A 25,551-nucleotide genomic window follows, 5' to 3' on the forward strand; every position below is an offset into this window, starting at 1 on the left:
TATCAGAGAATCCCGTGTCTCATGATCGCTCGAAGCATATAGATATCAGGTACCACTTTATCCGGGATATGGTACAATGAGGAGCAATAAGGATCCATAACATTGGCATTGATGAGGAGGTCACTGATATTCTGACAAAGCCCCTGGGGAAGGACAAATTCATGGCCTTCCGAGAATGACTTGGAGTCGTGGAGAGACCCTCTTATGAGGGTCCTGTATGAGATGGACATTGAGCTCTGGGAGCTCCGAGGGGCTTGGGGTACTTCTTGGAGCGGTGACCAACCATAGGGTGAGTGGTTCAACCTTCCCCTAGTAGTTTGTTGGGTACAGGGTGAGTGGTTCATCCTTTCCCCTATGATACCCCTTAACGACATGTGAGGAAGACGAGTGGTTCATCCTTCTCCTGCCAAGACATCCTACCCATGCACTCTGGGACTCATGGGAAGTACCTCTCATCTGGCCAATGAGTAGGGAAATGAGGATAGGGACCATAGTACTACCGATGGACGCATTGTGTACTATCGTACTCCCTATGATAGGATGTTCGATATTGATCTGGGATCAATGGGAATTGACTTCGGGTCAGTAAGAGTGGTATGAGACATTCTCTTTTAATTGGGACTGACTTTGGGTCAGTTGCGAATGGTATGATACATTCTCGATCACTTCTTCTGTTTCATAGTTCAACAGTGCATGGATGGCAGAGATGGTACAGATTGGCAGATGGACTAGCAGGTGGAGTTCTCCCTAGTTGAGAGGGAGTGTTAAAATTGGCAACTAGGGCCAAACTCCACATGGGTCATCTTATTTATGACAACTGATATTTTTATTAGATTCCTCTCTCGGAGAGGTGTAGGATTGATCTAAAGATCATCTGATTCTGACATGTACAAATGAAGATATGAATTTATTTATATTATGGACAAATTGTCAAGGTCGACCAGCAAGCAAAACAGGCACACAAGCCCCCAATTCATCCCCAACGTTGCATATAAATAGAAGGTGACTTGGCCTCATTTGGACATCACTCATCTTCACACAGCTCTCTCTCCTCATCTGATTGGGTACGGATTTCTGGGCAGATTCTCTCTCCACGCATGCGAAAGAAAGGACAACAATTTTCTGTTTTGGACGTTGACCAGTGTTGACTGAATTTCAGGAAGGGTTTGACCAGCGTTGATTTATTTGACTGCATTTTTGTTGGGAAAATTCCATTTGGGCAGACCGCATTTCTAGGCACGGAAATTGAGGCAATCTGTACTGCGTTTTTGTTGGGGAAAATTCTATCTGGGCAGACCGCATTTCTAGGTACAGAAATTTAGGCAATCTGTACCGTTTACCAACATTGAATTTTCTGGTTAGGGCTATTTTGCTGCTGTTATAAATTATCAGAATTTGTAAATTGTACTATCTCTCTCTGCTAAACTATTGAAGATTAAAAGAAGATTTAATCAAGGGTTTCCCCACATTGGGGTTTGTCCCTGGCTGGTGCCACATCTTGTGTCCTCTTGTCTTGGCTTTTCTTCTATTCTTTATGTTTATGTTCTATCAGCATTTTACTTACATGTTTATGTGATTGCTAAACTGAGATTGATATTGGGCTCTTAAAGAAATTGAAGTAAAATTGCTCTAAACCATAGAACATACCATTGTTGCCTAAAATTAACAAAATCCCTATTTACATCATTTATATAAATAGGGCTCTTCTACTGCTGTTATAAATTATCAAAATTTGTAAATTGTACTATCTCTTTGTGCTAAACTATTGAAGACTAAAAGAGGATTTGATCAAGGGTTTCCCCACATTGGGGTTTGTCCCTGGCTGGTGCCACATATTGTGTCCTCTTGTCTTGGCTTGTCATCTATTTATGTTTATGTTCTATAAGCATTTTACTTACATGTTTATGTGATTGCTAAATTGAAATTGATATTGGGCTCATAAAGAAATTGAAGTAAAATTGCTCTAAACCATAGAACATACCATTGTTGCCTAAAATTAACAAAATCCCTATTTACATCATTTATATTTGTTTTTAATGGAGAGGGGAGTACGTTAAAAACCATGCAGGTGAAAACAGAACCAGAGACCCTCTTAAAGGTTAGAGATGCATGTTGATGGACCTTGATTAGTGTTGAGAAATCTAGGGCATCAAAAGTTAGGTGATTTCTCTTTAATTAGTAACTGCTTGTGAGTGTTTTTTTTTACAATTTTAGATTAGCATCTTCTTCACTTAAGTTATTAATGGTCTTCTTTGTCATACAACTACCAATGCATGAACATAAATAGACAAGAGACACAGAATGTAGGCTTTTAGCCAGGGCCAAAACCTTTCACTCTTTGAGAGGAAAACCCGCAAAAATTCTTCTTATAGAGATTCCAATTGACGAATACCAAGACCAAGACCCCTGACCTAGTTTCCACTCTAAGACCAAGACACTAGTTCTCTTGACTATCTTCTGCTCTTTTATTCTTCTTGACGAATACCGAGACCAAGACCCTTGACCTAGTTGCCACTCCAAGACCAAGACACTAGTTCTCTTGACTATCTTCTGCTCTTTTATTCTTCTTGACTCCTCTTCCGCTTTGACTTTCTTAGCACTGAGATCATCTCCTATCTGAGCATACTATGATAGCAACGAACTATAGACACACTTGAGATGGCACCGAAACACATCACTGTAATGTCACCGTAATGTCATCATTGTAGTAGCACCAAAACACTGAGATATATCACTGAACAATAGCTCCTTCATAGAACTGAACTATGGCTTCTACATAGCACCGAATTGTAATATATATACCCTTGTCCGAATTGAGTTCCTTTGCTGTAGCACTGAGACCTTCTCCCAGAAATCTGAACTTCTGTTTCTGTGTTTAGCCCAAAAAGATTCTTGCTGTCACATCGTCACCTATCCGAGTTCCTTCTGTACCTTAACATCCAAACCCTTCTCTTTTCTTGACGCTGTAATTGTGATTTGGATTTTAGAGAGATCCAAGCTTGATCACTGTCTGAAATGCGAGGACCATACACATAAATATAGTAGTTGTCCAATATAAATAAGCCGACCTTTGAATCTGAATATGTGTGTCTCCAATTAGGTGAGCTGACATGAGTTCTTTACTTTGCCTTGAGGCTGACTTGAAGAGGAGTAACTAGTGCTTGTCTTGGAGGGCTATTTGACAATCCTATAGATTTATATACATTTGTAATATGCCCAAGAAGGGTTCTTCATACATGACATTGACTATTTTTGACTTTAATGACAAATCCTAAAGGCTCTCAATGGGAGCCATCTAAAAATAAAATCTCTTGCTCATGAAACCCATGAAGCAAGCATTACAATAATAATTTTATTTTTCTTCTTTTCATCATTTACAAAAATCACAATTACATGTCATTATGAAGACCGAACCTAGTTACACTTTTCAACACTCCCTCTTAACTAGGGAGGTATTCATAATGGTACTTGGTCATTCTCAATCTGAAGAATTTCTCATAAGAAGAATTGGATTGGTAACCTATTTGTATAGCATCATATCGACCAACATTGTCACATAGCAAGGCCTTGACTGACAACTCTATCTCTTCACAAGATCTGAGCTCAATGCTGGTGAGGCCAATGATTTACTGACACCCTCATCATTGTCTCTCCTGGAACATTCCCCACCCGGGTTCTCAGGGTGTGTTCCACCAGGACTATTCTTATCTTGGATTCCCAGTCTTCAAAGAATATCGGTCCTCTACAACTACTCTTATCTTGGATGCCCTATCTCATCCTCAAAGAACATCGGATCCCAGATGTTTACTCAATCCTCCATTCTGTCTTCCCAAGTGAAGACAAAATGATGTGTCTCTCCCTCCCTCTCAATTAGAGAGGACATATCTATTCCAATAAAGGAATGTAGTCATTCCTACGAAAGGAATGTACCTAAGCTCCCTCTTGGCTTAGGATTTTTTGCTTCCAAGTTTCCTCCAAGTAAGAAAACTTATTTCCAGGCTCCCTCTTAATTAGGGACCTACAACAACTCCTCAAGTGGAGATGATGGGACAATTAGCTGCTTGAAGAACTCCTTCCTTTGATGTCATGAATTTCTTCTTTGTCACAGAGTCTTCATCTTTTGGGACTTCTTCATAGGGCATAGACCATCCATCACTTTCATCCACGAGTCAATCATGTCATCATTCCTTTCATCAGAAAGTGATCCATCAGTCTACATATGGCCTTGCTTCATGTCATGCTGCCTTCTTCATATTATCTTCTTCGGAAGGATCTTACATCCTTCTACATGGTCCTCTGGGAAGACATCCACAGTTCTTCCTTTGGCAGTCCTGCATAAGCCCATCCAGATATTTGTTCAAAAATAAGAAATGAACACTTAAATCAAAATTACCTTTGTGATGGTCTTTCATCATGACATCTTCCAGTTTGCATCAGCATCTTGCATACATGTTGACATATCTCCCAAAGATATCCATTGTCAAGGGTCTCCATCTTTTTTAGACTTTCATCCGAGTCTTCATATCTTTTCGGGAGATTTCCTAGTCAAATCTTCTAGTCCTCGGATGTTGACTTGTTAAAATTGGCAACTAGGGCCAAACTCCATGTGGGTCATCTTATTTATGGACACTGATATTTTTCTTGGATCCCTTTCATTAAGAGGTGTAGGATTGATTCCGATAAGTATTCATGGAGTTATGAATTTATTTGTGTTATAAGACAATTCACAAGGTCGGTCAACAACCAAATAAACCCCACACGTGATCAATGTTTTAGTATAAAAGCGGATGACTTGAGAGACATTTTGCACACACTTCTATCTTGATTTCTCTCCACTTGTCTTGGGTTTTAGTGGAAGAGAAATCTAGGAGTGGAAACCCTAGACTTTGGAGGAAAAGAGGCTGCCCTTGCTGCAGCAAAGAAGGCAGGCCAGCGAAGCGATGAAAGGGTTCTATGCGTTGACTTAAAGGAGCTCAAGGAAGAAGCCTAACACTATCCTAAGGCAACCCTAACGCAATCCTAGAAGGCAGCCCTAATGCAGTCGTAGAAGGAAGCCCTAACGCAGTCCTAGAAGGCAACCCTAACGCTAACCTAAACATACTTATGGTGCCCTATACGCAAGACTAATGCGACTGAAAAGGAGGACTGTTTTAAGGCCTAAAACAAGGCACCGAGTTGCTAGAAGGACGCTGAGGATAGGCCGAGTTGAAGAAGAGTTGTTTTGGGCAGCGAAAAGGTGGGCTGTAGGTGACAGCGTGGGACTGTGGTAGGCTACAGTCCTAACCACCTCAAAACAAGGACAACGTGGAGAGTTTGAGGGTTCAAACATGCCTTGAACAACAACGTGCTAGGGGAGGTATCTCATGAGAGTATATCACAGTTTTCTTGAGCGCTGTTCGAGGACTGTAGGGTTGCCTAGTGCCCTAACTAGATCAGTCATGAACAACAAGGTATGGCAAGGCTATTGGGACAACTGCAAGGTATGACAAGGCTATTGGACAACAACAAGGTATGGCAATGGCATAGTGCAATAATGGCACAATTGGGATAGCATGATTGTTAGGGACAGTGGCTACAACAATATAACTAGGCAGCAACAAGCATGCGACAACTGCATAGTAAATGGGACAGCAAAGGAATGCTAAGGCAAACATGGGACAACAATAAGCATGGACAACATGGCAAGCATGGACAACATGGAAAGCATGGATAGCATGGCAAGCATGGTGCTGCAAGCACATGAGACATGTTGTATGACAACATGGTTTAGCATACCACATGGGACAACAGTGTGGCAACATGATGCAGCTATGCAACATGGGACAACTGTGGCAACATGGTGAACCAATGGCACATGGGACAGCAATGGCAGCATCAGCTGCAACAGTATGATGTGTGCAGCATAGTCATGAGGTCCAGCTTAGTGATGATGGGTGCAGCATGGTGCAACACGGTGAGGTGCAACATGATGATGAGGTGCAACACAATGATAGGTGGAGTCACCTTGGAGAATCAGTTGAAGTAGCATGTCTTCAACTAAGTTCAGCTATCTCATGTATCATCTACTTAGAGATGATCTATGCTCTTATTTAGATAAGTCAAAATGTTGACTTTTGTTGTAAATGTACCATCTCTCTCTCTTTGCTGAACTATTGAAGAACATATAAGAATAATTGATCAAGGGTTTCCCCACTTTGGGGTTTGTTCCTGGCTAACGCCACATCTTGTGTCCTCTTGTCTTGGTTTGTGTTCTGCGATTTATGTTTATGTTCTATCTGCAGTTTACTTTAATGCTGATGTGATTGCTAATCTGGAAAATATATTGAGCTAACTGTGAAAATTGAAATAAATTGCTCTAAGCATAGGACATACCTAAAATTAACATGGTATCGGAGCAAGGTGAAGACAAAGCCCAAGCAAGAGTGAAAGAGCAATCACCGAAGACAGTTGGGAAAGGACAAAAGGATCAATGGATTCCTCATCCCTCTTCAAATTCACCAAGGGTGAAGTCGAAGCAGAGAATATTATCAGAATGGCGCAGTGGAAGCTTCTGATGGCCTACCTAAAGATCACTTCAATGGGAAGTCTAGATCTAAGGGTGGAAAGAAAGACAGATGCCTTGTTTGTAATAAGTTCGGCCATTATGCGAAGGAGTGTTCGAATGGTAGGGACACATCTCTTGATGAAGATAACAATCATTCCAGGGACATCTTCAATGATCAGAGGAATGACAGGTAATGCAGGTCATCAAGGAAACGATCGACTCTTCAAAGAAAGCAAGGAACCACAGGTATCAAGAACCAAATGTAGTTTCTGATAAGATAAAAAAGCGTTATCTTGTATTGGCCCTCTCCTTCAGATTTAGTGGGAATCTGGCTTATTGATTGTAGTGCTTCGAGGCACTTCATCGGATAGAAGGGTGATCTCTCTAATTTAGTAGAGATGGAAACAATTGTAGGATTATACTTGGATTCAATGCCACCTATCTCGGAAAGGGTGTAGGGAATGTTACCTCAATTGAATGAGGGTAGCTTGATTCATTTACAAGAATCTCTTTATGTACTTGATCGCAAGAAGAACTTGGTGTCCATTTCGGTAATGGAAGTCAAAGGTTTCAGGGTGGTATTCATCCATGGAAAGGTACGTGTTTGAAAATGAAATTTTCAAAGATGCTTTTACTCATATGTTCAGGGTTGGTAGTTTGTATCAAGTTGCAGGAAGTCCATTGGGGACCATGTCAGTTGACAGTGACACATCTCATCTATAGCACTGGAGCTCTACTTTATGGGGCCCTACTTGATGTGAGTCAGATGGTGTCAGGGATGCCTAAACTCAAGAAGAGCACGAAGGTACATGTCCGAGATGTACTAAAGGAAGATCTTACAAGGGGACCATTCCCCTCATGTAGCAGGTCCACAGGTTTGGAACAACCCGAGGGGTTTGAGATTCATGATTGGTAATCTCATGTATGCAGGCGGAAGAAAGCCCTTTGGCTTGAAGCAAAACACCCTAGGCGTAGTATGAGAGGATTGATAGCTGTCTGATGACGCTAAGATTCAGTAGGAGTGAAGCCGATCCAAACCATTGCTTGAAGGTTGTGGATGATAGACCTCTCATACTGGCACCTTCTGAGGACGATCTCTTTCTGACAGATGTAGACCCTCTCATTTGCAGAAGTAAGAGGGAGTTGGATTCTGGGTTTGGAATGGTAAACTCCAAGCCCGTGACTACCTCGATGGAACTTAACTTTCAGAAGTTATATGGTAGTGATGCCGGACCAGATTTGGGAAATTCCTCTGAGTTTCATACACTCATTCGCATTGATGTTCTTGGTGAATTTCCGTTCGAATATATGTTTTGCAGTTAGCATGTTGTGCTCATACATGGTTGAGCCTCATTGGAATGGTGCCAAGAATCTTCTGAGATATCTTTAGGGCACTATCTCTCATGGATTGAGATACACTGCCGGAAATGTAAAGCTGCATGATTATTTGAATGCCAACTGGGCAGGCAGTGTGGAGGATTGCAAGAGCACTTCTGAGTACTGGTTCTCTTTAGATTCTGCTTTGATATCCTGGATGAGCAGGAAGTATAAGTCGGTTGCTATAAGCATCGCTGAGACCGAATACATAGCTATTAGCTACGAGTATGATCTCGTGTGAAGCTGCCTGGTTGTGGAAGCTCTTCAACGAGCTGTTTGTACAAATGATGGATACCACCGTGATCCTCTGTGTCAACAAGGGGGGATTCGATTGTTGAGGAACCCGTATTCTATGATTGCTCCAGCATATAGACATCATATACTACCTTATCTGGGATATGGTACGTCGATGAGCGAGGAGGCTCCCTCGCATTGAGACTGATGTATAGGTCGCAGACATTCTGTTAAAGCCCCGGGGAAAGGTCAAATTTGTGACTTTACCGAACGACTTGGAGTCATTAAAAGACCCTCTTATGAGGCTCCTGCATGTTGCATGCATTGAGCTTTGGGAGCTCTAGGGGGCTTGGGGTACTTATTGGAGCAACAAGCGACCATAGGGCGACTCACCCTCCCCTAATGGTGCATTGTGTACAAGGTGAATGGCTCAGCCTTCCCATGTGATACCCTGTGGCGACTTAGGGACAGGACGAGTGGTTCTCCTGTCGAGGCATCCTACCCATGCAGTCTGGGACTCATGGCAAGTACCTCTCATCTGGCCAATGAGTAGGGAAATGGGGTTAGGGACCATAGTAGTACTATTGATGGACGCATCGTTGTATCTACTGTACTCCCTATGCTAGGATGACCTCCATTGATCTGGGATCAGTATGAGTGGTTTGAAACTCTCTTGTGATATTGATCTAGGATCAATAAAACTGACTTCGACTCAGTAAGAGTGGTATGACACCTTTCTTCATATGGAAATGACTTCGGGTCAATAGAGAATGGTATGAGACATTCTCGATCAATTCTTCTTCTTCATGGTTCAGCAGAGCAGAGCAATGCAGGGCACTGATGACAAAGATAGTACAGTTGGACAGATGGGTCAGCGGATGGAGTTCTCCCTAGTTGAGAGGGAGTGTTAAAATTGGCAACTAGGGCCAAACTCCATGTGGGTCTTCTTATTTATGGCATATGATATTTTTCTTGGATCCATCTCATCAAGAGGTGTAGGATTGATCTAAAGATCATCCGATTCCGATAAGTATTCATGGAGTTATGAATTTATTTGTGTTATAAGACAATTCGTCAAGGTCGGCCAACAACCAAATAAACCCCACATGTGCTCAACGTCTTAGTATAAAAGCAGATGATTTGAGAGTCGTTTTACACAGACTTCTATCTTGATTTCTCTCCACTTGTCTTGGGTTTTAGTGGAAGAGAAATCTAAGAGTGGAAGCCCTAGACGTTGGAGGAAAAGAGGCTGCCCTAGCCGCAACAAAGAAAGCAGGCCAACGAAGCGATGAAAGGGTTCTATGCATTAACCTAAAGGAGCTCAACGAAGAAGCATAACGCTATCCTAAGGCAGCCCTAATGTAGTGCTAGAAGGCAGCCCCAACACAATCCTAGAAGGCAACCCTAACGCAGTCGTAGAAGGCAGCCCTAACGCTATCCTAAACATACCTATGGTGCCCTAGCCACATGCATATGGTGCCCTAGACGCAGGACTAATGCATCTGAAAAGGAGGACTGTTTTAAGGCCTAAAACAAGGCACCGAGCTGCTGGAAGGAGGCCGAGTTGAAGAAGGGTTGTTTGGGGCAGTGAAAAGGTGGGCTGTAGGTGACAACGCGGGACTGTTGTAAGCCACAGTCCTAACCACCTCAAAACAGGGACAACGTGGAGAGTTTGAGGGTTCAAACATGCCCTGGACAACAACGTGCTAGGGGAGGTGTCTCATGAGAGTATACCACAGTTTTCTTGAGGGCCTATATCATCCACAGTTGGAGTCTGAGAGTATACCTCTACGACTACTCTTATCTTGGATGCCCTATCTCATCCTCAAAGAGGCTGACTTGAAGAGGAGTAACTAGTGCTTGTCTTGGAGGGCTATTTGACAATCCTATAGACTTATATACATTTGTATTGTGCCCAAGAAGGGTTCTTCATACATGACATTGGCTCTTTTTGAATTTAATGACAAATCCTAAAAGCTCTCAATGGGAGCCATCTAAAAATAAAATCTCTTGCTCATGAAACCCATGAAGCAAGCTTTACAATAATAATTTTATTTTTCTTCTTTTCATCATTTACAAAAATCACAATTACATGTCATTATGAAGACGAAACCTAGTTACACTTTTCAACAATTAGAGGAACTTTTCAAAAAATGCAGGCTCTTTATATTCATTAAGAAATAGTACGGATTTTCAAATATCTATATCTACTTTTATCTGATATTGGTGAATTCGATAAATATTTACAAAGTGAAATGGTGTAAATCTGTTCTTAATGATTTTGTTGAATAGGATGGGTCTGTAAATAAAGACCAATTTGAAATTTAAGAATTTTAAATAAATATGGGTGGGTTGATGCTAATTATTTTCACTGACAATAATATTTGATATTGGTTTTATGCAACATACTTGCTATACTCTGTTAATCTTTTCTATTTTGTACTCTATTTGCTCTTCCTACAAACATTATTTATGATTTTCAGTAGAAGTGTTTTTCTAATCTGGCTTAATTTGTTTGTGTGCATAAATTTGACTAGAAATTCACATTCTGTTTGTTTCTTTATGATCAATAGTATGCTCTTTTAGAATTGATGCTGGAAACATAATATTTTTGAGTTGCTGAATGCCTTTTTTATATTACGAACTTGTTTAGAATCACTACGGCTCATAATTGACTTGTTTGTTATCTTCTATGATTCCCAGGAGCACCATTTCTCTCTGCTACAACGTGAGACAGAAAAGTTACGGACTGACATAGACAAAATGCGCAGTGAATTGAGGTCCCAAGTGCTGCTATTGATTGTGTTTTGATTTCAGTTCCTTTGATTTTGTCAGGATTTCCTCTGAGCCTCTTAATTTTGATAGGTATGAAATTGACAAAGTGACTGCTGGCCAGCGTCTGGATTTGAACTTGGAAAGGGGGTAAGCCTTCCTTCAAAATTGGTAATATAAGTTTTCAAGGGACATATATTTTGAGATAGCAGAACAGAAAATAACAATTATATTGAATTTTAGGAAATTGGTGGATTTTTGAATTGTGGTTTTGCAAATATTTAGTTTTTTGGCTTGGCAGTTTGTTAAGTTCTTTTGATGTCCTATTAATCTATTGTTATGACACTATTTGATGCCTATGTTTGGTTCACCAATATAGGCGCATTCGTGATGAATTGGCAAATCAGAGTGCAGAAACATCAACCCTTACAAACAAACTTGATAGGGTGGGTTTTAAGAGTGCTTATTTATGAATGTTTTTCTATGAAATGCAAATGTTTTCCTGAAAATATTTAGACTTTTAACAGGAGATTCATACACTCAAGACACACTTGGAAGCCGCAAAGTACGATGTGATCAAGTATTGTATAGGTATGAAGATCTCTCTTGTGATATTCAGCTTTCATGTTATGTCTAGAGGGTAGCAGTAATGTGAAGTCCATTTATGTAATCAGGTTTTCTGACTGTTCTGCAGGTACCATTGTGTCAGTAACTGCTGTTGGTTTGGGTTTGCTTCGAATTTTCTTGTGAATTTTCTCGTAAAGAGAAGTCCAAAGTTGAACTAATCGCCAGCAGTCTCTAATTTAAAAATTCTTTGGTGCCTGCTGCAAGACACCCAAATTCTTTTTGTTGAAGGTTTCATATGATTTGGTGAACCAGTAATGTCAGGAATGTAACTAGATATCTTTCACCAATTGGGGTGATCTTTCTGGCTTTACCCGAGATTTCATGACAGCCAAGCAGATTGTAAGTTTTATTCACCATTAGCTGCAGGCTGTTCATCAGTGGCTACTGAGCCAGGCGAATATTGATTGTCTTAGGTCTAATATCTACAGACTAGTCTAACCGATTTTTGAACTAGGATGCGGGGCACATCTATGGGTTTATGCCCCAGGAAAACAGGGTTTGTATTTGTTTGAACCTGGAAATTACATGCAAATGAAATAAAAACGTCTTGATGCCCCACCATATGCTCTGTAGTGGTTTCATCATTGATTCAAATGTGAAAAACTTTAAAAAAGTAAAAATATGGTATAAGGTCTATAAATAAATTTTCCGTAGACTGAAATTCAGTATATAATGTCCTGTCGTTTCATTATGATCACATTGTCGGGAGAAGCAGGAATCAACAGGTTTCCCCTCATGTCATCCAAATAGATTTCTCAGGAGAGTTATACCTTAATACTCTTTTAGTCACACATATGTTATGTTCTACTCTTTACCTATACGCATAATGAGCATACAGACATGATTATCATCTATCTGACACAAGTTGTAACTGTAGTGCAGTCTTATTGCAGACATGAACAGAGTTCATAGCAGGATATGACATTGCTTAACTAGGGCTTTTAGTATGCAGGAGTGTAAGGATTACAAGTTAAGCTCTATGATGACCAATTGTGTTTCAAAAATTCTTAACATTCTTTATATAGCTCATTAAAATTATAAAAAATACTTCTTTTGTTGTTGGGTTATCACTATTTTATGGGAGATGGTTAATAGAAGCATGCCAAGAGTTCTTATTTCCTAATATGCTAAACTGACAGAGACATGTACGTTTACTTAAAACTACAACATGGAGTCTGATAACAGAAACAAGATTATGAATATGATTGTAGTTCAGCTGAATTTTCTGATTGTAGTTCCTTGTTTGGGGCCCTTCTATCCCTGTTCTTTTTATATCAATTCCTATAATATGAGTATACTCCCATCCTCTCTCGACTCTTAGCCAGCCTTGCCCTCTCTTTCGAGTCACAAGGAGTTCAGGTCCAAATAATGCAAATCTGGCCTGGGTGGGTTGGCGTAACAAATTCTGCTGTAGTCTTGTGCAAGGGTCTTGGTTCTTTGCCCCCCTCTATCTATATAAGACAAGTTGTGGAATTCCATGTTATTGACTTCTCTGACACAGGTGTTTGGAAGTCAAGGATCAGCCTGTTAGAGCTGGCAAAGGCTTCTACGCAGAGCTCTGCCTGTTTTCTTGAGAGAATATTTGGGCTGGTGCAGTTTATATTTCTATCTAGATCTGATCACAGGTGGCTGAATTGGTCTACCTTCCTTTGAAGGCTATATTGTCTCCTATGAAAAGTGGGGCACCATATAATGTCCTCCTCTCGTCCAGTTGTATCTCCATTATTTCCATTTTACTCCTGGATTTTAGATTATATTCTTCTCGACATATTAGGAAGCTGGAGATAGATTGGTTTCAAGCAGAGCAGATATTGGGGCTACAGAAATTGGATGACATTTTCACAGTAAAAGGCCTATCAAAGCCTCGCCATTCGAAATTTGTCTGCATGAGATGGAGATAGATTCACAGGCATTGGATGGATCCCAAATTTACGGATTGCGGCTTACATGGGAGATTAGGCAAGATGACATCCATGTATTGAACATTGGATCAGTCCTCTATGGTGACCCTTGTTTAAATCTGTGACCGAGGAGCTTTATTTAGAGTGAAGCTTTTGTTTTCGGTATATTAGTCTGCCATCGTAATTGATTAGTGACAATTTTAAGTGGTTAATATTCGTGCCTTCATACAATTTTTTTGGGCCAAGTATTCCAAAGTTAAATTTGCAGCAATTTATCTGCTTACAATCTATTTCGAAGTTTTATTTTAGTTCCTTGTATAATTTTAGTTTTCCAATACTACATTATAAACTGCTATTTCCCTTTTCGGGAAATTTTATTTGTTCTCAATGTACTACGAATCATATCTCGATTTTCGGGATTAATCATGGAGTGCTTGGATATGAATCCTGTTGCTTTCATGTTTGTAGTGATTTTGGTTATCACGGGTTAATATCATTATGATTATTGAAGACTTTTTGAAAGGCCTTTTTCAATCAGGATGATATTGACATTCAATTTTTGCTCAAAAATATTCGGCATTTTTATTTTAGGTGAAGGTAAAATTTTGAAAATATTTTTGAATAATTTTACTATAAATAATCGAGAATATATATATATATATATATATATATATATATTTTAAGTAAGGCAAGAGCAACAAAGATAAATAAATGGAGAAAATTATATTTAAAATTTTATTCATTTTCTTTTATGATTTTTGCCAATTGTAAGAAGTATGTTATAACAAGCTCACTAATGCAAGAACAACAAAGATAAAGATAAATAAATGGAGACAATTATATTTTAAAAAGTTTCTTCATTTTCTTTTATGAGTTTTTGCCAATTAGAGCATACTAAATGTAAGTTTATTTCTCGTTTCCTTTCATCAGAGATTATGGAGACAATTATATTTTTAAAATTTCTTCATTTTCTTTTATGACAATTTTCCATTTGGTAAGAAATATGATAACATACTAAATGTAAGTTTATTTCTTGTTCATTTTCATCAGAGGTTGCTAAGAAATATGATTATATACTAAATGTAAGTTTGTTTTTGTTCCCTTGTATTAGAGTTCAGCAAGAAATGTAATGTTTTTGTTCCCTTATATTAGAGTTCAGCAAGAAATACAAGACATTATAATGTAAGTTTGCCTTTTTCCCCTTATATTAGAGTTCAGCAAGAAATACAAGACATTATAATATTATGGACAACTTCCTTTAGTATTCTTCAACATATTGATGCTAATGTTAACTTATTTAGAAAGCTACAAGCTAAGCATTAGTAAACAAAGAATACATAGGTTAAGCTTTTCAATTTTTATTATTATTAAAATTAATGATATTTCTTGACGATTTAGAAAATTTATGACCTTTTTATTATCTAGAAAACTTATGACCATTTTTTTATTATTGATTATTAGTTTGTGGTAGTATCTTTTGTGATTTTATTTGATATTTGCTTCTCTGCCAATGACATCCATGGTGGCAGTGAAGTCCTTCGTCCTATGCTAGTCCCCTTTGTTGGGGCTTAGATTAAGTGGCAGCATTCAAAAGATTAATGGATGTGGCTACTTGAAAAGGCAGCGGATTGAATGCAGATTTGATGAGCACACTTCTTAAAAGATTGGAGCATGGCAGAAATTTAAGAAGTTGTATGAAATGCCAAGGAAAAATGCTCTCTTCCACATACATTGCGCTGGTAGGCCAATTTGCTAGAGTTCAATCATCTTTGCAACCTTTACAATCTTTTGGTAGATGGTTTGAAAAACATTGAAACCCTTCTTTGCAATGGCGATTTTTGAGTAACTTTGTAACAAGGCCTTTTTATACATTTCATTTCAAATTGGAGAGTGGATAAACATTAATTTTGGAGGTGGCCCATGGTTTATGGGATCGTCTCAACAAGACTGATATTGTACTTGGATCAGAAGAAAATCCAATTGTTCACCTAGTTTGGGCTAGGCTCCCTTTGTCATTGATATTTTTGGATGGTGCAAACATTGGGAGTGATATGGAATATGATAAGAAAATGCACATAATGGAACCCATATCAAGTATTTAATGCGATGAAGGAATTTACATAGAAGTTGATTTTGAGAAAGTGCTCATTGGATTGAACACACTGCATTTAAAAGTAATTAGTTCCTATTGATTCAAATTTGGACTCACCCTTTGAATGGAACGACAATTTCAAATATGGAATCCTTCTATCATATGTGCTTGTATATGGATTGCACCCGCTTTGTAGTTCGAGCATCATCATTGGGATCATGGTTCAATTTGATTCTTGGAATACTCTATCTGAGTCGTCGTAGATTTTGTGTTTATTTGATTGATATATACATTAATATTATATTATGACACTTGCCTCTCAAACGTCACATTTGTTCATCACACATAGCCATGATGCTATATTCAAATTGGCTCTCTACCACTCTTAGGATTTCTTGTACAATTTCATTTTACATTGTTTTAGTGTAGTGTGTGTCACATTTGTGCATCACATAGAGCCATGTAGTTCTATATTCAAATTGGCCCTCTACCACTATTAAGATTTCTTGTACAATTTCGTTTTCGCTGTGTTTTAGTGTAGTATGTTTGATGTTGGAACTCTAGGATATGAACTTGGCTAAGTGATTGGTGGATCTCGTAAGCATTGTGATATTTGTTTGTTGATAATCAAACATAAAGTGAATACTTTATTCTTGTTGGTTGAAGGCATGACTTAAAGGTTGGTGAAAATTTGAGGACTTACATAACTTTAGAACAATGCACCTTATGGATTTTTTGATTACATATGATTATAAATATATCGTGTTAGCTTAATTCTTGGGACTTATGATTCCCTCTTTTAGACCATTGTTCAAAGTTGATAACTTCTTTAATGCACATATTGGATTATACTAGTCTTGCCTTTTCATGGTGATCACTCTTTATAATGGTGACAATAGGAATGAATAAATGTGTTATATTACAAATACATGTAATGACATTATGTACCATGCGAGCTTGTAACATCAAATAAGATCTTGTTTGTGTTAGGATGGTATACCAGATTCAAGGTTTGGTATGTAGAGATGATATCATTGGACCAAAGGCACCTTTGTAGTAAAACTTCAAGATGTAAGAGAGAATCCACCATAAAACTTCCAAGCTAAACCCTTAAAAACCAAAGATATCCAAAACATTCACCATAAACAACACAAGAATATAAAGAGAAAAACCTTTAAGGTAGGGTAACACCATCAAATACTCCTTATGTACGTATTCACTCCACAAGCCATTCTTGCTAATGGACAATACGTTTCAATACACTTCTAATACAATGATACATATTTATATTTTTTCATTGAGTATTCCAAGTAGTCTTATGCCAAATACCCCTTATTATTACGTAATTTCATTTTAATTACGTAATGGGACTATTCCATTATAATGATCACATTACATTCATTATCCTTGTGGGTAAATCTCTAGGCACTGCATATTATCCTTCTTAGGTACATTACATTCTATCCTTCTTGGCATGTGTCATCATCAAAATAAGGGAATAAGCCGTATAGCATGACCTACTAAACAATGTAGTCAATTGGTACCATGCGCGAGCATCCATCTATCCTAGTGAGATGTGGATATGAGGTCCAACTGTAGCCTTTTCTTGATCTTGATTTTGGTATTTTCTTAGGAAATGTTACCCTGGAGACAACCTATAGCTGCAAGAGGTCAGTGCCTAGGACATTTACAAGATTGAATAAACCTATTTTAAAATACTGGTAGGACAAAGAGAAAGATCGTAAGAGATGTGATGACTATTCTTATTCAGAAACTTATCAACTCCAACCAGAATGATGAGATCAACGAGGGTTGCAAAACTTAGGCTTTAAAAGATGACTAGAAGCAAAATGAGGAAAACATGGCTTACTCACAAAGGCAATTAAGAATACCAACTTTTAACCCTGTAGAGGAAATGATGCAAAGAACAAGAGATATGAATGAATGCCTGATATGGTGGAGAACCCATTAAGGGATTTAATCCAAAAAGATGAGTACCATTAATACCAGGTAAATTCATAAATATGATCTAAATGACCTTGCTACTCTTACATCTCAAAGCAATAGAAGAAAAAACACTTAATGAAACGTTAAATACAGAGAAAGAAATACAAGTCTACAACTTGCCCAAAATTGGAATCAAAATGGCCTTTATTAGTGATACCACAATTTGGAGCATGTCGGTTGTAGAGGCTTCCTCCGACGGTGTATGAAGCTTGTAGATAAGTATGATTCTTGATTGTGTTACAGGAACTCTTACACAAACTTGTACACGAACCTTCAGACAGATCCAATGAAAAACGATTTCTTTTAACGACCGTTTGCCTATATGAGCAAAACTGCACTTTAGGATCCTAAGCGAACCTCCAATGAATCTCAGATGAACTTCACACAGTCAAAATATAACACAGAGATATAACGCAACCAGAAATGAGACAAAATATTTCTTTTATTAATTTGCAGAATAACTGGATATTACAAGCATAGAGTCTCAATTTTTATCAGAGATTGACTGCTAAGGCATTTATCAGTTATACTAGCTCAGAACAAGCTAGAAACTGAAGGTTTCCTGCACTGTTGTAGACTCTGCCTATAAACCAGAGAACTCAAACCAAAAGACTCTTCCCTAAGAAAGTCCGGCCACTTTAGGTTCTCACCAGGTTCACAGGGCCTGCAGGCTTCTCAGACTTTAGAATCTATATGACTTAGACTTAAGAATTTCTCCGTGATGCAAGTAGATTGCCTTTAAGACGTAGATGTAGAGCAAGGATAATTCTTGACTCTCTAACTCCCGATGCCCCATATGGTTCTCCTCCCCCTTATTTATAAGGAGTTGGGAGGGAGGAGAGGGGGGATCGGGGGCAAAAGGAATCCTATGGTACTACTTATACTGACTAATGTCTTTTCCATAGATGCTTTGAGACGTGGGTCAAACAACACCAATCGTCAAAGAAGTGCTATGAGTCTTAGAGAATCGTTCGATAAAGTTTTATAATAATGAATTTTGGGATAGGGAATCGTCCTAAAAGTAAGATACCTTTATTTACATAGTGGATATATTATCAGAATCCCACGATACTGGTCACACTCATCGTCAGGTGACTAAACTTTTACATTATTTCACATAGTGGATGCTCTTATCGTGCAAAGCCCATGAGAAATGATTAATGTACAATCGTGCAAAGCCCATGAGAAACGATTAATGTACAAGCGATATGTTCCCAACATATTTGTGTTAGGGAATCTTTGTTTGACATATCTTCCACTGGTGTCCTATGCTTTAGAAAAGATGCGCCAAACTATCATTGGCTTCCCAAGTACTATTTGTTGCTTTTATTTTTGTCATGGCTAACCATTGGTGATGTTTTGCCGTAAAATCCAAAAGAATCCCATTATCTGTGAATTTGTTTAAATCTTCTACAATTTTACAGGGCTGGTGAAAGCAGTCCATACATTCTTCGCATGCTTGTCTGTAGTCTGATTGGAAATAAATGGTGTTCATATCAGTGTTGTTGATGCTAAACCATGTCCACAATTATTTTTATCAGTCTGGCCGATGTAGTAGCTGAGTGACAAATAATGATCCAAATTTTAAGAGAGTATAATAGGTACCATCTGGTTTGTCTCTGCAAAGTAGGTTCCACCATAACTTTTTATATCCAGAGAAATCATAAACAAAATCAGGAAAAATAAGTTCTAGATTATGTTGAGGCCACAAGAGTCTATGGAATTTTGGATCTCTGGTTCTATTTATCACATAATATTTGTGGAAAATATTAAATATGTTATTTTCCTCTCCCCAAATTATGTTCAGGTCTTTGAAATGAAGTTTTAAGGCATCTTCTGCCAGATTTTCCAGATGTCTAGAATGGTCAAAAACCATATCATGGATCCATTTACTGGATTTTGGATAAACCTTACATTCTAGGACCAATCTCCATGAGGTTGGAGACTTACGTCTAAGACCAGAGTGTTTCGAAGTTGCCAAGTTGGTTTCCAAGTATTCATATAATCTTCCAAATTCATGGAGTCTGGAATTTCTCTGAGAGTTTCATGACTAAGAACAGAATCCCATTCAGTTACTATAACCATTAGGTGGGACGGTGCTTGAAGATTTTCTTTGCTGAGAAAATCAAGAATACAATTTTTACGGCTCTTGATGTGTTCAATTTCAAAAACAAAGTTTGAGAATAAGGATTGCCACCTAGCAAATTTTGATTCTCCTGGTTTATTAATATCTTTGGTTAATACCTTCTTCATTGCTGAAGCATCTGTTCTCAACAAGAACTTTTTATTTACCAGATGTATATCAAATCTATCTATATAATTCCATGCCACTTTTACTTCTTTTTCAATGGTAGAATAATTTTTCTCAGTAGGGTCCCAGACTCCAGAAGCGAACTAAATAATTTGCTCTTGATAGTCCTTAATTTGTTTGAGGACTCCTCCCCATCCTATGTCACTGGCATTAGTTTCAACAATTTTATAGAGACTTTCATTAGAGATGTACAGAATGAGCATTTTTACCTTTTCTTTAATCTCTTTAACATCAGTGATATGTGATGCAGTTTCATGGTTATGAATTCTTTTGAAGACTCTGGTTCAATATATTTCTATCTTGTGCACAATCTTTGTAGAAATTGCAGACATAGTTGAGACAACCCAAGAATCATTGAAGTTGGTTCTGTCTTTAATCTCGTCCAGGAATTTGTCTGCAAATGCTACTGCATGCTGCTGAAGAGCAACTGGGACATTTTCTATGGTATGTCCAAGGAATTTGACCTTGGGGAGGGGGGAGGGGGCAAAAGGAATCCTATGGTACTACTAATACTGACTAAGGTCTTTTCCATAGATTCTCTGAGATGTGGGTCAAACAACACCAATCGTCAGAGAAGTGCTCTAAGTTTGAAAGAATCGTTCGATAAAGTTTTATAATAATGAATTTTGGGACAATGAATCGTCCAAAAAGTAAAATACCTTTATTTACATAGCAGAGATATTATCAGAATCCCATGATACTGGTCACACTCATCGTCAGGTGACTAGACTTTTACATTATCTCACACAGTGGATGATTTTATCGTGCAAATCCCACGAGAAATGATTATATGTACAATAGTTATGTTCCCAACATATTTGTGAATGATAGGGAATCTTTGTTTGACATATCTTCCACTAGTGTCCCATGCTTTAGAAAAGATGCGTTGAACTATCATGGGCTTCCCAAGTACTATTTGATGCTTTATTTTTGTCATGACTAACCATTGGTGATGTTTAGCCATAAAATCCAAAAGAATCTCATCATCTGTGAATTTGTTTAAATATGCTACAATTTTACAAGGCTCGTGAAAGCAATCCATACATTCTTCTCATGCTTGTCTGTAATCTGATTGGAAATAAATGGTGTTCATAGCAGTTTTGTTGATGCCAAACCATGTCCACCATTATTTTAACCAGTCTGGCCGATGTAGTAGCTGAGTGACAAATAGTGATCCAAATTTTAAGAGAGTATAATAGGTACCATCTGGTTTGTCTTTGCAAAGTAGGTTCCACCATAACTTTTTATATCCAGAGAAATCATAAACAAAATAAGTTAAAATAAGTTCTAGATTATGTTGAGGCCACAATAGTCTATGGAATTTTGGATCTCTAGCTCTATTTATCACATAATATTTGTGGAAAATATTAAATATGTTATTTTCCTCTTCCCAAATTATGTTCAGGTCTTTGAAATGAAGGTTTAAGGCATCTTCTGCCAGATTTTCCAGATGTCTAGAATGGTCAAAAACCATATCATGGATCCATTTGCTAGATTTTGGATAAACCTTACATTCTGGGACCAGTCTCCATGAGGTTGGAGATTTGCGTCTAAGACCTGAGTGTTTCGAAGTTGCCAGGTCGGTTTCCAAGAATTCATATAATCTTCCCAATTCATGGAGTCTGGAATTTCTTTGAGAGTTTCATGACTAAGAACAGAATCCTATTCAGTTACTATAACCATTAGGTGGGACTATGATTGAAGATTTTCTTTGCTGAGAAAATCAAGAATACAATTTTTACTGCCCTTGATGTGTTCAATTTCAAAAACAAAGTTTGAGAATAAGGATTGCCACCTAGCAAATTTTGATTATCCTTTTTTTCCACTGGAAAAATCTGTAACTTTCATTATGTAGAAAATTACATATAGATAATGCTATGCACATATGCCTGAGGTCACTGTACACAGTGTGCCTGTTAGATACATATAGGTTCTGTTCATATATATCAGTTCAGATGTACCTCGCAGGGTCCTCTTTCAATATTCTATACTATGTCTGTTTACAAAAATGCCTTTCGGCTTGCCTGTGCTGTTTTAAATATTAACAAAATACTGTTCAGATATATACAAAATTTATCAGATGATTTATAGCTCCGGTGCATGCTGATATCTCGGATCAATGTATGGGCGGTGGTAGTATTTGTACTCCTGATGACCTTGTACCTCTGTGATCTCCCATACTCCTCTATCCATCATCGTGGCCTCCTTGGATAGTTTGTCAGCACTCTCGTTATGTTCCCTGTAGATGTGTGAACATGTGATGTTGTTAAAAGCTGCTTTGAATTCAAGAATTTCATTCAATATAATGCTGAGTGTGTGAATGTGACAATTTGATATGTTGTTGAACCAATTTATGATGGTTTTTGAATCCCCGTAGATGTTTATGCATGAGATATGATGACTCAAAGCAAAATGAAGTAAATGACGGAGGGTAATGAGCTCTGCAAAGTTGTTTGTCCCCATTCCCAGGCCTGCTTTTATTCGGTAATAATGCTGTTCGGATTTGTATATGATGATACCACCCCCACAGCTCTGTAGGTTTGCGGCCCCATCAAAATATGCCCATGGGGTGTCTTGATCTATTCGGGGCGGTGGGTGAGGTTTTCGCACATGCGGGGGCGGGGGCTCTGGCAGTTCACCATAAGCTGCGATAATACCGGCCTCCATCAATTGCCAGATAACAGGTTGGTCATGGAATATGATACGGTTTCGTGCTTTCCAAATGTGCCAATTTACGATAATAGGAAGGTTAACAGTCTTAGTTCCCTTGTGCCTCGACGCCCAGTCTGTCCAAGCCTCAATAGACTTGTGCCCGCCCAGGTTCCAGAGTAGGAAATGGTGTTTTTGATGGCTGACCACAGATCCTGTATCATCCTGCATTGCATGAACAGATGTTCTGTGGTTTCGGATGCTTCTTTGCAGATCGTACACCAGGTAGGTCCGTGATATGCTCTGTGCAATAGATTTTCTCCTGTGGGCACCTTGTTCCGGAGAACACACCAGAAGAAGAGCTTGGATCTCGGGGATGCGGTGAGTTTCCAGATGCTGTGCCACCAATTTGATATAACCTCTGGCTTTTTGTGACTAATGAGAAGGGTGTAACCAGCCTTTGGAGTGTAAAATCCGCTTTCAGACTGGCTCCAAATTAGTTCGTCCGACCCCTCAATGATTCTGATGTGTGATTCCATCAGGGCCTCCCTGTAGGTCTGCCATGCCTGATGCCATCTAGGAGGGATGTTTAATTGTTGTGCTGTCCTCCAGGCCTGATGAAATATATCAGAGGATTCCCTGTCGGCAATCTGGGCGAACACTTTGATATTGCGAGCAAGTAGGTAATCAACCAAGTCTTGAGGCAGATTGTGCCTACCTCCACTGCCAGCCCATGGGTCGATGCCAATCCTAGCCAGGGTCCCGTCTCTAATCTTCCAGGCTAAGTTGTCTCTGATCATAGGCATTGAGTGTAGTAGGGCTTTCCAAATTGATGATACCCCTGTTCTGTTCCAGTTTGGGAGCCTGATCCAATCCAGTGTGCCAAGGGGCCATATATATTTGTGGTAAGAGAGGCGGGTCCATAAGTTCTGGCTATTTATCAATGCCCAGCTCATCTTTGCTGCCAATGCTTGTGCGAACAGTGGAAGGTCTTTTAGGCCCCATCCTCCCCACTTCTTTGGGAGTGCGATCTTCTGCCAGCCTATCCACGCAAAAATGCGTTTGTCTTGACTTCCCGCCCAGAGATATCTGTTGCAGATTTGTTGGAGGCGGGCCAGAGTGTGTCTAGGAATCCAAGCTAGAGCCATCCAGAAGACCGGGGTTGCTTCCAGCACGGATTTGATGAGGATTAATCGGCCTGCTCTGGAGAGGTATCTATGGCTCCAACAGGTGAGCCTTTTTTCTAATTTAGATACCAGCCAAGTCCAATCTGCAATCTTCTGGCTAGTGGGTTTTAACCAGAAACCTAGATATTTAAGACCCCTGTCCAATGGATGTATGATATAAGGGAAGGCCTGCAGAGCAAATTGTGCTTCATTGACAGTGGTACGGGCCAATGTTATGGTAGATTTCTCTCTGTTTACCTGCATCCCTGTGGCCTGCGAGAAGAGGTGAAGTATGCGGGAAAATGACTGTGAGTCTCTAATGCTACCATCCAAAAGAATGAGTACATCGTCCACGAACAGCAGGTGTGTGAGGTAGCATTCTTCCGTGATTTTGAGGCCTTTTAGAGACCCTTCCCTTGTAGCAGAGATGATTAAGCGACTCAGACCTTCCATGACCAAAAGAAATAGAAGAGGTGATAGGGGGCAGCCCTGCCGAAGTCCCCTTTCAGAGTGAAAGAAATGTGAGGCTGATCCATTGATCAGGATGCTGAATGTGGGAGTGGTGATACAGGCCATGATCCAGTTTATGAAAGGTAGAGGGAAGCCCAGATGTATAAGGATCATCTTAATGTAAAGCCAGCTGACTCGGTCGAAAGCTTTAGAGAGATCGATTTTCAAGAGAGTGCACTTGAGATGTTTAGACCAGATGGAGTGCAGGGCTTCCTGGGCAGACCCAATAGCTTCATGAATCTGCCTATCCTCAAGGAAAGCAAATTGCTGGGGAGCAATGTGAGTTGATAGGATAGGTTTGAGCCGGTTAGCTATAATCTTTGATATAATCTTGTAGAGTACATTACAGAGAGAGATGGGGCGGAAATCATCAAATGAAGATGGGGAGTCGGACTTGGGGATGAGAGCAATGAATGTAGAGTTTATAGCGTGATATAAACACCCAGATGATCTGCTTTCCTCTATCACACTTATCAGGTCCTGTCCCAGCAGGTCGAAGAAGGCAAGGTAAAATTCGATGGACCAACCGTCAGGTCCGGGGCTCTTGTCCCTCTTGAACCACTTGAGTGTGCTTTCCAGCTCCTCCATTGTTACCGGGGCCGAGAGTCCAGCCGAGTCCTCCTCGTTTACAAATCTTGGAAAATGTGAGGCCACATCAATGATCTCTGCCAAGTTTGTTCCAGGGGGCATCTGTACAAGCTTCGAAAGTGTGAAGTGCCCAGCTGGGAGAGTTTATTGAAAGTGTCTGCAAGGCCCCCTTCTGGTAGGGGAAGATTCCAAATAGTGTTGGCCACTTTCCTTCCTTTAGCGTAGTTATGGAAAAATCTCGAGTTTTCATCCCCTGCTTTCAACCAGATAGCTCTGCTACGTAGTCTGAGAGATTCCTCTTTATGTCTAAGTAAAGTAGATCTCTGGTTTTCCAGCTCTATCAGACGAGTCTTATCCATGGCCGAGGTGAATCCAAGGTTTCGCTCATCTAGCAGGGAGCTCAACTCTTCTTCAACAGATAAGAGTTGGGCAGATTCCTTTTTGTTCTTCTCCTTTGCCCAATTTATGACGATATGCTTTAGCTCAGAGAGGTTCTTACAGAAACCCTTTGACAATGAAGTCTCTCTGTTAATGGGGTGTGCCTTCCAGTAATCAGAGACCAATTTTATGAAGTCTTGGTCTTGGAGCCAGATATGGTTGAATTTGTAAGGGGCTTTAGGCTTGTGATGAGGCCCTAGGATCTCCAGAAAGATGGGGGAGTGATCTGATAAACCCCCAGATCCAACCCATTGTTTGTAGTGATGAAGTTGCTGAATCAGGGGTCCTTTGAGAAGGAACCTGTCAAGCCTGCGTGCCAAAGCATCATCTCCCAC

At 39.3% G+C, this 25,551-nt stretch overlaps 1 protein-coding gene across 2 annotated transcripts in view; it reads left to right on the forward strand.

The window, feature by feature from the left end:
• The window catches only part of LOC149186839 (protein FMP32, mitochondrial-like), a 29,128-nt gene extending 17,112 nt beyond the window's left edge, over positions 1-12,016 (forward strand). For both annotated transcript variants that reach the window (XM_089411162.1, XM_089411163.1), the window contains exons 4-8: positions 10,859-10,935; positions 11,021-11,077; positions 11,307-11,373; positions 11,455-11,518; positions 11,622-12,016. In XM_089411162.1, coding sequence (XP_089267288.1) covers positions 10,859-10,935; positions 11,021-11,077; positions 11,307-11,373; positions 11,455-11,518; positions 11,622-11,677 — 321 coding nt within the window. In that variant the 3' untranslated portion in view covers positions 11,678-12,016. The remainder of the gene's footprint in view (positions 1-10,858; positions 10,936-11,020; positions 11,078-11,306; positions 11,374-11,454; positions 11,519-11,621) is intronic.
• Positions 12,017-25,551: the final 13,535 nt, after the last annotated feature.

The sequence above is a fragment of the Pinus tabuliformis genome, chromosome 3_1, assembly GCF_031772625.1.
Source record: "Pinus tabuliformis cultivar Carrire ecotype Pingquan chromosome 3_1, CPIR1, whole genome shotgun sequence".
Lineage (NCBI taxonomy): Eukaryota > Viridiplantae > Streptophyta > Pinopsida > Pinales > Pinaceae > Pinus > Pinus tabuliformis.